The 15456-nt window shown below is 35.5% G+C and overlaps 1 protein-coding gene across 1 annotated transcript in view; it reads right to left on the reverse strand.

Moving 5' to 3' along the window:
- The window catches only part of ITFG1 (integrin alpha FG-GAP repeat containing 1), a 342298-nt gene that overhangs the window by 292102 nt on the left and 34740 nt on the right, over window positions 1–15456 (reverse strand). The window contains exon 6 of the mRNA XM_042920514.1: window positions 13447–13541. Within this exon, the coding sequence (XP_042776448.1) occupies window positions 13447–13541 (95 nt within the window). The remainder of the gene's footprint in view (window positions 1–13446; window positions 13542–15456) is intronic.

Here is a 15456-nt window from a genome sequence, read left to right on the forward strand (position 1 = left end):
CCAACAAAATTTATATTATTTTTTTACTTTATTAAAATTTAATACTTTTTTTGTTTTACTTATCAAGCATTTAAAAAAATTATTTACTGTTTAATTTACACCCAAGTTAGTTAGCATATGATGCAATTATGATTTCAGGAGTAGATTCCTTAATGCTCCTGACCCACTTAGCCCATCTCCCCTCCCCCACCCCTCCAGCAACCCTCTGTTTGTTCTCCATATTTAAGAGTCTCTTATGTTTTGTCCCTCTCCCTGTTTTTATATTATTTTTGCTTCCCTTCCCTTATGTTCATCTGTTTTGTATCTTGAAGTCCTCATATGAGTAAAGTCATATGATTTTTGTCTTTCTCTGACTGACTAATTTCACTTAGCATAATACCCTCTAGCTCCATCCACATAGTTGCAAATGGCAAGATTTCATTCTTTTTGATTGCTGAGTAATACTCTGTCGTATACACATATACCACATCTTCTTTATCCATTTATCCATTGATGGACATTTGGGCTCTTTCCATACTTTGGCTATTGTTGATAGTGCTGCTATAAACATTGGGGTACATGTGCCCCTTTGAAACAGCACACCTGTATCCCTTGGATAAATATCTAGTAGTGCAATTGCTGGGTCTGTAGGGTAGTTCTTTCTACTTTTTTGAGGAACCTCCACACTGTTTTCCACAGTGGGTGTACCAATGTGCATTCCCACCAGCAGTGCAAAAGAGATCCTCTTTCTCTGCATCCTCGCCAACATCTATTGTTGCCTGAGTTCATTCTGACAGGTGGTAGCTCATTGTAGTTTTGATTTGTATTTCCCTGATGATGAGTGATGTGAAGCATTTGTTCATGTGTCTGTTAGCCATCTGGATGTCTTCTTTGGAAAAGTGTCTATTCATGTCTTTGCCCATTTCTTCATTGGATTATTTGCTTTTTGGGTGTTGAGTTTGGTAAGTTTTTTCTAGATTTCGGATACTAAACTTTATCTGGTATGTCATTTGCAAATATCTTCTCCCATTCCGTAGGCTGCCTTTTAGTTTTGCTGATTGTTTCCTTCGCTGTGCAGAAGCTTTTTATTTTGATGAGGTCCCAATAGTTCATTTTTGCTTTTGTTTCCTTTGCCTCCGGAGATGTGTTGAGTAAGAAGTTGCTGCGGCCGAGGTCCGTTGACCAGGTTTTTGCCTGATTTCTCCTCTAGGAGTTTGGTTTCCTGTCTTATGTAGAGATCTTTCATCCATTTTGAATTTATTTTTGTGTATGGTGTAAGATAGTGGTCTAGGTTCATTTTTCTGCATGTTGCTGTCCAGTTTTCCTAGTACCATTTGCTGAAGAGACTGTCTTTATTCATTAGCTATTTTTTCCTGCTTTGCCAAAGATTAGTTGGCCATATGTTTGTGGGTCCATTTCTGGGTTCTCTATTCTGTTCCATTGATCTGAGTGTCTGTTCTTGTGTCAGTATCATACTGTCTTCATGACTACATAAAATTTAAATTTTAAATCAACAAAGTAAAAGCCTTAAATCCATTGATGGTAGTGGTATTTACAGACAATATGCAAAATCCACATGAACACAGAGAATCCCTTCACAAACCAGAAGGTTTAGTAAGCAGCATTTATTACTGGCATTCTTTCCAATCTATGTTTAGTGGCAAGACTTAACATGTTAAAAGAATTACATATTCACACAAAAATAATTCAGCTATGATGTAGATGAAGTAATCTAAAGTACTGAGATAGAAGAAAGGTTTCTAAGAAATTAAGTGAAAAAAAGAATTGTGAAAATGGTATATATAGTTGGACCCTCATTTTTGGCAATCATTTTTAAAACTGTGAAATAAGTCATACAAATAAAATCTACCAAAGATAGAATGAATAATAAACACTTGGGGCACCTGTGTGGCTCAAGCAGTTAAGCATCCAACTCTTGATTTAGGCTCAGGTCATGATCTTACAGTTCGTGAGATAATAAACAATCAAATACACATAATAAACACTCAAATATCTTCTGCTCCCTCAACAAAATGATCACTCTTTTGCCACTCAAATCCAGCAAATCTCTGCTGAATCTTTTCTTCCTCCTTCTCCATAAAGGTTTTGCATAGTTTTGAAATCTACCTAAAATCTTCCTTGGACATTTTTTTTGCTGAACTAATTCTGAGATTTATTCATGTTAATGTGTATAGCAATTTTTTCACTATGCAATGAGGGAAATCTCAATAATTTTTGCAGATCAGATGAGTGTAAAATGTTACGGTTTTCATTTTAATTTCTCTGATTGTTTAGAAGTTTGAGAAAAAGAGCACACGTGTGCGGGGGAAGGGCAGACACAGAAGGAGAGAGAGAATCCCAAGGAGGCTCTGCACCACTGTCAGCAAAGAGCCTGATGCAGGGCTCAAACCCACAAACCGTGATATCATGACCTGAGCCAAAACCAAGAGTCGGATGCTCAACCAACTGAGCCACTCAGGTCCCCCTCTCTGATTTCTACAGACATCCAATATGTACATTTGCTAGTCTTTTTGTTCTTTTGTGATAAGCCTCTCAGTATTTTTGCCTATTTTTCTAGTAAGCTGTCTTTTTTCTTGATTTATAGAAATTCTTTAGTTTGGAACTCAATCATGCTTGGTCACGTATGTTGGAAATATCTTAATTTTATTTTAATGATATTTTCTGATGAATAGAGAATTTAGATTTTAATATAGTTCTTACATCATTAAAAAAAACACAAAAGAAATCTCATATAGTTACTTTTGTGCATAAAATATGCTTAGAAAAACAATGTGGTGAACACAGACCAAAGCAATAACAATGTTAATATCTAAGGGTTCAGGTAATATGGGACTTTGTTTTCTGCATTATATGTCTGTAATGTTTAAATGTCACTATGTAAAATGAGGTGTATTATTTCCTTCTTCACTGGGGTCCTTCTAGGGAGTTTACAGATAGGGTCAGGGTGCTCATGAGCAAAACCTTTTATTTTTATGTGCATTTTTCTTCACAGAGGTTCCATAACTTTCCCTAGATTCTCAAAGGGGTTTAGGATCACAACAATGCTAAGAATACAGCTCTACATGGTTATATAAATGTATAATGTTTAGAGGCAGAGAGTCTTCCTTGGGTTCCATGGTGTGACTTTGGGGAAATTACTTAACCTCTCTATGTTGGTTTCATAATAGTGAGTTTATTAATAGAATTTGATCCATTAGGTTGTTGTAAGGTTCAAATAAGTGAATACTTACTAAATAAATAATACTTAAGCTGCTTAGAATAGGGCCACATTCATTTAAGTGTTCAATAAATGGTCATGATTCTTAATTCCTGACTATTTCAGATGAAAACTAAAAAAAATTATGACAGATTCAGTACTTTAATAGACTTTTTTTGGGTAAGGGGCGGACATTCCTGATTAAGCCCACCTACTAAAAATAGGTACTAATAGTTATGAAATAAACAAGTGTAATATTGCTACAACAGACTAGTATCTCTATAAAATCTCTCTCAGAAGTGTTTAAGAACAAACTGTGTAAGTATCAAACAAGTTATAGGATGCTTACAAAAAAACATTTCCTATTATTTTGTCTCCCTGGTGCCCTATTCTTATCAGAGACCAGGATGATAACATCAGAAACAACTGCAATTTTTAGTAAACAGGTCTCTTCATCTTTGCTGATAAAGATCAACTATTACTTAGGACAGAATTTGAATCAGTTCAAACTGAATGCATTTAGAAGGGATTTATAAGATAACCTTATGATATCTTAAGAGTTGAAATGGCTTAATTTGTATTTTTTAAAAAATGGACAGAGTTCTTAGGAAAATGTCTCCATTATTTTCTACATCTGCTTAGATAAAATTTCCACGGCCAAAGTTCCAAGCTTTGTATATAGTTCTTAGAAAACCCTTATGGAGTTTTAAAAGAGAACCCACTTAACAATCTATGTTTGAACTTCTGTAAACAAATAACATTTTCCTCAAGAGCTTCCTTTGTTAGCCATTAAATCTTTAGCTGAAAGAGGCCTACCAATTAGGGCCAGTTTGACCACATATTTTTAATATGTTACCTGTCTTCAGGTTGTGTTCTGTTGCTAAACCTGTGACTATTTAATCAACAGATACCCTTACCTTTCTATTTGGTGCCAGGATTGTTCTAGTGAACAGAACAAACAATAATCCCCACCCTCATATACTTTATGTTGTAGTATGAGAAGATATAATAAGAAAATAAGTAGACAGTATTTTAGCAAAGGAAAGGGCTTTGGGGAAACACTAAAGGAGAGCAAAGGTAAAGGGGAGTGCTTTTGAGTTGCAATTCTGAATACAGCAGGACTCAATGAGAAATAAGATGACATCCGAATGAAGATGTGAAGGAAGCGAAGTAGATTTGGAGAAATAAGTTGAAGGAGGTGATATAGGTTTCTGGATGAATAATATTCCAGGCAGAGAAAATAGTTACTTGACTGAAGCCCTGCAATTGGACCTTGCTTTGTAGTGTTTAAAGAACATCAAGGAAGTTAGTGTGGCTAATGCAAAGTATCAAAGGGCAAAGAGAACAGAAGGGTGAAGAGGTGATGGTGGGTAAAATTATGTTCACTTTACAGACTTTGGCTGGATCTCTAAATCTAATGAAGAAGCCACCGAAAAACTTTGAGAAGAGTGACATGACCTGATGTATATTTTTAAAGAATCACAACAACTCATGTGTTAAAAACAGACTGTAGGGGGATAAAGGCAGAAGGAAAGGAATAGTAACTGGAATAATTCAAATAAGAAATGATATTGTATTGAACTAGGACTACTACAGTGCAGGTGGTGAGAAGTGGTCAGGTTGTGGATATATTTTTAAGGCAGAATGAGCAGTATTTCCCGACAGATCTGATGTTGGGTGTGACAGAAAGAGGCAGCAAGGATGACTCTCAACATTATGACAGAGTAAAGAAAGATGGGGCTACCACTGAGATGGAAGATTAGGGGTTGAGAACTTCTGAAGAGAAAGATTGTGGATACAGTTTAGGACACACTGATGTCTTATCAGACAGAGACATAGATGTGGAGATGGTTGGCACGCAGTTGGATATGTGACTCTGGAGCTCAGAGGGAGATCTATCTTCGAGATATATAAATTTGGGAGTCATTAGCATGTGGATAATGCTTAAAACCATGAGATCACCAAGAATTTGCAAGGAAAGAAAGATAAAAAGAATCTTGTATAGCTCCACCAAATGCACTACAAGCAAATGCTCTTTAGCACTGACAAACACCTGGGTCTGAAATTGTGCTGCATTTTAAAACATTTAAGATGTAAATCAGTGTATTTAAAAATCAAATTTAAACTTCTGAATCCAGCATAAATAAAGTGCTGACTTGCTATAATAACGTCCTTGAGGTTCATGCTATTGTTGCATTTGAGTCTAGTGATCTTGTTTTTCATCTTTAAACCCCTGGTATCTAGCATAATGCCTTGTATAGAAGAAAAATCAGTAATTATTGTGATTGATGAATGAGAAAAAAAAAATATTTGACTAGGGCAGCAGTTCTCAAGCTTTTTGGCCTCTGGATTTTACACTCTTAAAAAATTACTGAGGAGAAAGCAGGAAAAAAACCTCTCTGACCTCAACCGCAGCAATTTCTTACTTGACACATCCCCAAAGGCAAGGGAATTAGAAGCAAAAATGAACTACTGGGACCTCATGAAGATAAAAATCTTCTGCACTCCAAAGGAAACAATCAACAAAACTAAAAGGCAACCAATGGAATGGGAAAAGATATTTGCAAATGACATATTGGACAAAGGGCTAGTATCCAAAATCTATAAAGAGCTCACCAAACTCCTCACTCAAAAAACGAATAATCCAGTGAAGAAATGGGCAGAAGACATGAATAGACACTTCTCTAAAGAAGACATCCAGATGGCCAACCAACACATGAAAAAATGCTCCACATCACTCATCATCAAGGAAATACAAATCAAAACCACACTGAGATACCACCTCACACCTGTCAGAATGGCTAACATTAACAACTCAGGCAACAACAGATGTTGGCGAGGATGCAGAGAAAGAGGATCTCTTCTGCACTGCTGGTGGGAATGCAAACTGGTATAGCCGCTCTGGAAAACAGTGTGGAGGTTCCTCAAAAAATTAAAAATAGATCTACCCTATGACCCAGCAATAGCACTGCTAGGAATTTACCCAAGGGATACAGGAGTGCTGATGCATAGGGGCACTTGTACCCCAATGTTTACAGCAGCACTTTCAACAATTGCCAAATTCTGGAAAGAGCCTAAATGTCCATCAACTGATGAATGGATAAAGAAATTGTGGTTTATATACACAATGGAATACTACGTGGGAATGAGAAAGAATGAAATCTGGCCTTTTGTAGCAACATGGATGGAACTGGAGAGTGTGATGCTAAGTGAAATAAGTCACACAGAGAAACACAGATACCATATGTTTTCACTCTTATGTGGATCCTGAGAAACTTAACAGAAACCCATGGGGGAGGGGAAGGGGGGGGGGAAGGTTAGAGAGGGAGGTAGCCAAAACATAAGAGACTCTTAAAAACTGAGAACAAACTGAAGGTTGATGGGGGGGTGCGAGGGAGGGGAGGGTGGGTGATGGGTATTGAGGAGGGCACCAGTTGGGGTGAGCACTGGATGTTGTATGGAAACCAATTTGACAATAAGTTTCATATTAAAAGAAAATAAATTAAAAAAAATAAATAAAAAATACAAAAAAAAATTACTGAGGACCCTAAAGAGCTTTTGTTTGTGTGAGCTGTATCTATCATATAATAGATAAAACATTGATATAATCTACCACATTAAAAATTGAAGCACCTTTTTTTTAAATAGGAAGGTCTTAATTAAAATAATTAGCATTTAAAATACATGATTACTGAAGTTACAATTATGTGAAAAACATATTTTACATGGTCAAAAGTCCAGGGCAGACTCTGCCAAATTTGTGTTGGAGATTTATTCAATAAACATTTATTGAACTTGGGTATTTGGCCACACACCATTTAAGCAGATATGCTAAAAACATTAACAATATATAAACACACACACAGGATGTGAGAACAATGAACACATGTTTTTTAAAGTTTCTGATAAACTATCTACTTAAGAAAGAAGGAGATCAAAGAGAATGACAGGGAAAAGAATGAGAGAGAATGAGGGTGAAAAACAATAATGTCTTATGGTTTTTATAAAAATTCTTTTGACCTCATTGACCCTCCAAAAGGGTCTTGGGAATCCTGAGGGATACCCAGACCACACTTAAAGCCTTCAGGAGGGCAATGTGGCAATGTTTCACTGTAGAAATCTTTATCCTTGTTTAACCAGGTATTCCACTTCTAGGAACTCTCCTTGAGGAACTTATGAGAGATGTATACAAAATAAGGCACCATACGTCCATTTAGAATTAACAACAAAACAACACCTAGAAACTACTGTTCAAAGAAAAGGATTAAATAAACTATATGTTACAACTATACAATGGATAAGAGTCATTAAAAGCCACTGTTTTGGTAATTATCAAAAAAATTAATAAACAAAAATGTTTAAAACATGTTTGTTATGGAGAACTCAGTATATTACATATTTTGTCTTGTCTCCCATAGGAAGTCTCACTTAGAACAAGAATTTCTTTTAGAGATAATTGTTTGGAAAAGCTTTATATTTTCTAAGGAATGAACATAGAACATATGATGGACAACGAGAAGCATGTAACTCACTTCTTCCTTTGGCCAAATTCTTAGCTAACAGTCCCAAAAGCAGTGGGACTATCTCTTCCTACTACCCCTCTTATTATATAACAGTTTGCAACTACTATGCACTTACTTTATTCTGCCACATATCATGGCTAGACTTGTAAAGTCTCTCCCAGTAAACTAAATGCTCTTTAATGACTGAAAGCATTTCTTGTCATCTTTGTATTTCACATAACAAAGAGTAGAGGAGCAGGTACTCAATAACTTTGCTGAAATGATTTTAAAGACAGAGATAATGTTTTGAATAACACAAGACTAACAATGACAATTTTTAATATTTCCCCATATATTTTAAGTTAACTTTGGAAAGATTACTCAAATAGAATTTCTTTACTTTTTATATAATAGATTGCTTAGCTCAAAATAAGACCTCCTGTGAACAAACGGCTCTGATGTGTTTCACCACAAAATTTCTAAGGTAGATTTTGCTGACCGTGTAAGAATAGCCAAAAATTCTTTAAAAATTACTTAAATGCAAAGACAATGTTGTTTAAGGAAGTCTAACATTACTTTACTAAAAAAAACCCCTAAGTTCTAAAACCTCCTAAATAAGATAGATCCTTCCTGCAAAAGGAATTGTAAAAAAGAAAAAAAAAAGTGTGTGTGTAGAATGCGAGAACAGAAAATGAGCCCAGAACAAATGATTTTCCTTATCTTGAAAAACAAGCTTTTACAACAACTTGCATGGCAGTATACTCAAACCTTATTACTGTGCTTTTACATGGTTTAGCATACCAGGTAAGCCACACTAAAAATAACCTTTTATCTTCTTCTTTATTATTAATTTTTTTAAATGTTTATTTTTGAGGGAGGGAGAGAGTGGGAGAGAGAGCGAGCGAGCATGTGAGAGGGGGAAGAGCAGAAAGAGGAGGCAGAATCCATAGCAGGCTCCAGGCTCTGAGCTGTCAGCACAGAGCCCGACATGGGGCTTGAACTCAGGAACCATGAGATCATGACCTGAGCCGAATTTGGATGCTTAACCGACAGAGCCACCCAGGTGCTAGCTCCCACTCTTTTCTTAAACTCTCTCTTCTCTTTCTAATCAGAATACACACACACACACACACACACACACACACACACACACACACACGAACCTAAACTCTTAGAACTATAAAAAACTTACTGGGCAAATGGCTTAATTTGTGGTTATGTTTGTTAAATCAGTTAAAATCCAAAGTATCTGAGCACAAAAATGTTCTCGGCTTTGCAAATATTATCTTCATAATGAAAATGCTCTAGCAAAACTGTATAACAATGTTGGAAGAGCAGAATAGGTGTTTGAAAACTGGTAAAAATGGGATGAAGAGGAAAATTTTAAAAAGGTATCCAATTAGAAAAGAGGAATAAAATTATTTCTGCTCACAGATGACATGATTTTATTTGTAGAAAACCTTAAAGATTCCACCAAAAAGTGTCAGAACTAATAAATGAATTCAAAAAATAGCAAGATGCAAAATTAACACACAAAAATTGGTTGCATTTCTACACAATGACAATAAAAAAATCCAAAAAGTAAATTAAGAAAACCACTTCATTTATAATAGTATCAAAAGAATAAAATACTTAGGGATTAACCAAGGAGGTGAAAGACAAAGTATGAAAATTATAAACACTGCTGAAATAAATCATTAAAAGACATAAATAAATGGAAACATAATCCATGTTCATCGATTGGAAGACAATATTGTTAAGATGTCAATATCACCCCGGGTGCCTGGATGGCTCAGTCAGTTGAGCATCCAACTCTTGACTGTGGGTAAAATCATGATCTCATGGTTCGTGGGTTTGAGCCCCACTGACAGCACAGACACTGCTTGGGATTCTCTCTCCCCCCGCCCCTCTGCCCCTCCCCAATGCATGCTCTCTAAGTAAATAAACTTTAAAAATAAAAAAAGATGTTAATATTCTCCAAAGTGATACAGATTCAGAATAATCCTTATCAAATTCGCAAGGGCATTTTTTTTCAAAAACAGGAAAACCTATCCTAAAATTCATATGGAATCTCAAAGGACACCAAATAGCCAAAACAATTCTGAAAAAGAACAAAGTTGAAGAACTCACACTTCCTGATTTCAAAATTTACTACACAGCTATAATAATCAAAATAGTGTGGTATTAGCTTAAAGACAAATGTACATATAGACCACTGGAATAGAATAAAGAGCCCAGAAATAAATTCTACTAGGGGTACCTGGGTGGCTCAGCTGATTAAGTGTCCAAGTCTTAATTTTGGCTCAGGTCATGATCTCACAGTTCGTGGGATAGAGGCCTGCGTCAGGCTCCATGCTGAGTGTGGAGACTACTTGAGATTCTCTCTCTCCCAAAATAAATAAACGTTACAAAAAAAAAAAAAAAAGAAAGAAAGAAAGAAAGAAAGAAAGAAAAGAAATCCTTCTTCTTCTTTTTTTTTTTTTTTGAAAAGAAATCCTTCTATACATCATCAAATGACTTTTAACAAGGGTGCCAAGATCATTCAATGGGGAAATGCCAAATCTTTTCAATAAATGGTGCTGGGAAAACTGGGTATCCATGCAAAAGAATGAGGCTGGACCCTTATCTAACACCATACACAAAAGTTAACACAAAATAGATAAAAGCTCTAAAAGTAAGGGATAAAAGTATAAAACTCTTATGAGAAAATATAGGGCAAAAGCTTCATGACACTGGACTTAGCAATGATTTCTTGGATAGACACCAAAGGCAAGACAACAAAGAAACAACAGACAAGATGGACTTAATGAAAATTGACACCATCAATGGAGTAAAAAAGGCATCCCCCAAAATAAGAGAAAATATTTGCAACTCATGTAACTGTAAGGAAGAAATATTCTGAATAGAGAATAATTTAAACTTGACAACACCAAAAAAAAAAAAAAAAAAAAAATCCAATTAAAAAATGGGCAAAGGACTTGAATAAACATTCCTACAAAGGAGATATGCAAATGGCCAATAAGGACATGTGAATGTTCAACATTATTAATCATTAGGGAAATTCATATCAAAACTATAATGAGATACCACCTTGCACCCATTAGGATAGCTACTATGAGAAACAGAAAGTAACAAATGTTGCCAAGTATGTAGAGAAATTGGAATCCTTGTGCACTCTTGGTAGGAATGCAAAATGGTGTAGCTGCTGTGATGGTGGTTCCTCAAAATCTAAAAAAATAAGAATTACCATATGGTCCAGCAATTCTACTTCCAAAGCAACTGAAAGGTTTTCTAAGAGACGTTTTTGTGCATTCATGTTTATAGCAGTATTATTCACAACAGCTAAAACATGGAAGTAACCCAAATGTCCATGTATGGATGAACGAATCAGCAAAATGTGGGATATAATATACACATTATTCATAATTATCCGTTATGAGTAATAATGAAGTATTCAGCTTTAAAGAGGAAGGAAATTGTGACATATGCCATAACATGGATGAACCTTGAGGACATTATGCTAAGTGAAGTTAAGTCAGTCACAAAATAATACTGTATGATTTCACTCATTTGATGTACTTAGGAGTAGTCAAAATCAGAGCCAGGACATAGAACAGGTGTTGTTAGAGGGTGAAGAAAGGGAATGAGCATTGCTTAATGAGTGCACAGTTTCACTTTTATAAAATGAAAAGAGTTACATTGTAGGTCAACATTATGAGTGTATTTAATACTTCTGAACTGTATATTTAAAAATGGTTAAGATGGCAAATTTTATGAGTATTAGAACACATTAAAAATATTTGGAAAAAAAATGGGGAGAAGGGGGAAAAAAATCCAGCATTTAACCTGCCTGTCTCAACTGTACCTCAGGTGACTAAAGAGCTAATGATGGAAGTTGCCTTTTTTATAAAATAGAAAATTCCAGATAATATACATATGAATGATAGGGTGCCACAATTTTGTTAACGCCTATTGAAATAATGGACATGACCATAAATATCAACAGCTGCTGACACTATTAGGAGAGCATTATAATGAATGGTCCATGCCGAGGAAAACTGAAGCCACTGATCAACCTTAACATCACAAAAGAGACAAAAGGTAAATCACCTACCTCTTAATGAACTGAAAGAAATAGCAATACTACCTAGGAAGTATTCTTGATAACAACAACCACAAAAAAAAAGCGCCCAATTCTGATCAAGACTCCAAATTTAACTACTTGTTACTGGTTTTGAAGAAATACAGGGGACAGAGTCACATGCTAACCCCATGGGGATAAGAACTGGCAAAATCCAGAGTTTGAGACATCCTACAATACAAATAATGTTTTTATGTACCTTGCTTAGCTCCCAATTTGATAAAAACATTTAGGAGATAACTGGGGCATTTTGAATAGTGAGTATTTGATATTAAGAAATTATTAATTTTTTTAGGTCTGAAAATGATCTTGTTAAAAATAAAGAAGTCCTAATCATTTAGAGATACAGATTAAAATATTTACAAATGAAATGAAACAACATTCAGGATTCCCTTTGAAATTACCTGGGTAGCAGGGGCTTGTGGATGGTTGTAATAATGAATTGAGTATAGCCACACACTGATAATTATTGAAGCTAAGAGATAATTGCCTATATCATATTATTCTACTTTTGTATGTTTAGAATTTTCCACAGGGCACCTGGGTGGCTCGGTTAGTTAAGTGACTCTTGGTTTCAGCTCTGGTCATGATCTCATAGTCTGGGTTCGAGCCCCACGTTGGGCTCTATGCTGACAGTGCAGAGTCTGCTTGGGATACTCTCTCTCCCTCCCTCGCTCTGCCCCTCCCCTACTTGCTTGTGCACACGTGCTCTCTCTCTCTCTTTCTCTCTCTCAAAATAAACTTAAAAAAAAAAAAGAATTTTGCATAATAAAAAGTTGTAAAAAGCCTTTGAAAATTTTAAATTCATAAGCTAAATATTTTCTTATGATTAAATTTAGAGCATTTATCAATAATTTTTTTAATTTTTAATTTTTATTTATTTTTACTTTTTTTGAGAGGGCACATGTACATGGGGAAGGGGTAAAGGGAGAGGGAGAGACAGAATCTTAAGCAGTTCCACGCTCAGCATGGAGCCTGAAGTGGGGCTCAATCTCACAACAGTGAGATCATAACCTGAGTTGAAATCAAGAGGCAGATGTTTAACCAACTGAGCCACCGGGTAGTACCCCTAGTCAATAATTTTTCAATTAAAGGGAAAGAAACATCGGGCAACAGGTGTCTAACTTATGAATTCGTTATAAGTGGAGAATCCAAAAATAACAAGTAAAGATTCATTTATTATATTTAGTACTTTTAATGTGTATTCAGTATCATTAACTTCCTTATAACCTTGTAACATTTTGGTTTTTACATTCAATTCAACAGGATTTTTTTTTTTTTTTTTTTTTTTTTTTTGAGAGAAAGAGAGGGTGCAAGTGAGCTAGGGGCAGCGAGAGACAGAGGGAGAATCCCACAAGGGGCAGAGAGAGGGAGAGAGGGGGGAGAGAGAGAGAAGTCAGGGTCACCTGGGGCTCGTTTTACCTGAAGCAGGGCTTGAGCTCAACCAGTGTGGGACTTGAACTCATGACCTGAGCTGAACCCAGAAGTTTAACGACTGAGCCACCCAGGCGCCCTCAATAGGAAATTATTACTAAGAAAAGAGTAAATAAAATCTCATAATTCTTTGGCAGTTCTAAAGAAATATTTTACATTTATGTGCAACTTACCTGCTGTAAAATCTGCAGTCAGATCAATAAATGAATGAGAATGTGGAATTCGCATTTTACTTTTAGTGGTCAACGCAGGATGCCATGACAAATTCCTAAAAAAAAAAATAATTTTCTTAAGGCAAACATCAAATAAGCATTGTTTTAAAACAGAAAAATCTCCGGGGCGCCGGGGTGGCTCAGTCGGTTAAGCGTCCGACTTCGGCTCAGGTCTGATCTCACTGTTGGTGAGTTTAAGCCCTGCATCAGGCTCTGTGCTGATAGCTCAGAGCCTGGAACCTGCTTCAGATTCTGTGTCTCCCTCTCTCCTTCTCTGTGACCCTCTCCTGCTCACACTCTCTCTCTCTGTCTGTCTGTCTCTCTCTCTCTCAAAAGTAAATAAACATTAAAAATAAATAAATAAATAAATAAGCAAATAAACAGAAAAATCTTTGCCTGTAAGATATTTTAAAAATTTATTGATTTTTGTTGAGATATTTCTCACACCATAAAATTCACTCTTTTAGAGTATCCAATTCAGCAGTTTTTAGTACAGTTTGCAACCATCACCACTAATGACTTTGAAAACATTTCATCACCTCAAAAAGAAACCCTGTATCCATTAGTTGCTTCCCATTCTCTTTTCCTTCCTGCCCTTGGCAACCAGTAATTTGCTTTCTATCACCTTGGATTTCCCTATTCTGGATATTACATATAAATGGAATCATAGAAAATGTGACCTTTTGTGTCTGGTTTCTTTCACTTAGTATGCTAATTTCAGGTTCATCCGTGTTGTAGCATGTGTCAGTACTTCAGTACTTTAATGGCTGAATAATATTTCACTGTATGGCTACATTTTTTTGTTTATCCATTTTTCTGTTGATGGACATTTGACTTGTTTCCACTCTTGGCTATTATAAATAATGGGGTAATGAATATTTCATGTACAAGTTTTTTTTTTTTTTTTTAACATTTATTTATTTATTTTTGAGACAGAGAGAGACAGAGCATGAACGGGGGAGGGTCAGAGAGAGAGGGAGACACAGAATCAGAAACAGGCTCCAGGCTCTGAGCTGTCAGCACAGAGCCTGATGCGGGGCTCGAACTCACAGACTGTGAGATCATGACCTGAGCTGAAGTCGGACGCTTAACCGACTGAGCCATCCAGGCACCCCAATGTATAAGTTTTTATGTGGACATATGTTTTAAGTTTTTTTGGGTATATAACTAAGAATTGCTGGATCACATGGTAATTGTATGCTTAACTGTTTGAAGAACCATCAAACTGTTTTCTTACCAAGTGGCTTCACCATATTGTTTTTAACTAGCAATGTCAGAGGGTTCCAACATCTACATCTCTTTATCAACATTTATTATTTATTGTCCTTTTGTTTTATTATAGCTATGCTAGAGGGTGTGTATCTCATGGTTTTGATTTGTATTTTCCTGGTGGTTAATGATGTTGAGCATGTTTTTATGTGTGTATTGGCCATTTGATCCTCTTCTTTGGAGAAAGGTCTATTCAAATCCTTTGCCTATTTTCAAATTAGATTATTAAATATAATGTTTTATTTTTGAGTTGTAAGAGTTCTCACACTCTGCACATTGTCTTCTTACTTTCTTGATAGTGTCCTGTGATACACAGAAGTTTTAATTTTCATGAATCCAGTTCATCCTATTTTTTCTTTTTATTGTTCTTATGCTGTCATATCTAAGAATCCATTTCAAAATCCAAGTTCATAAAGATTTAGCCCCACGCTTTCTCCTGATAATTTTATAATTTAACTCTTATATTTGTCTTTGATTCTTTTAATTATAAAAAAGTGATTTAATATTATCATGGATCTTTTTTCAAGACACTTTAGAATGATAATGATTACCTTTTATGAATATTAATCCCAACATTTTGAGCCAAGCAAAAGAATAAATTTAAAACCTTACCTCACACCATATATCAAAAATTAACTCAAAATGCATCAAAGTGCTGAAACTATAAAACTCTTGAATGAAAGCATGGGAAAATGTTCATGA

This window comes from Panthera leo, chromosome E2, assembly GCF_018350215.1.
Source record: "Panthera leo isolate Ple1 chromosome E2, P.leo_Ple1_pat1.1, whole genome shotgun sequence".
Lineage (NCBI taxonomy): Eukaryota > Metazoa > Chordata > Mammalia > Carnivora > Felidae > Panthera > Panthera leo.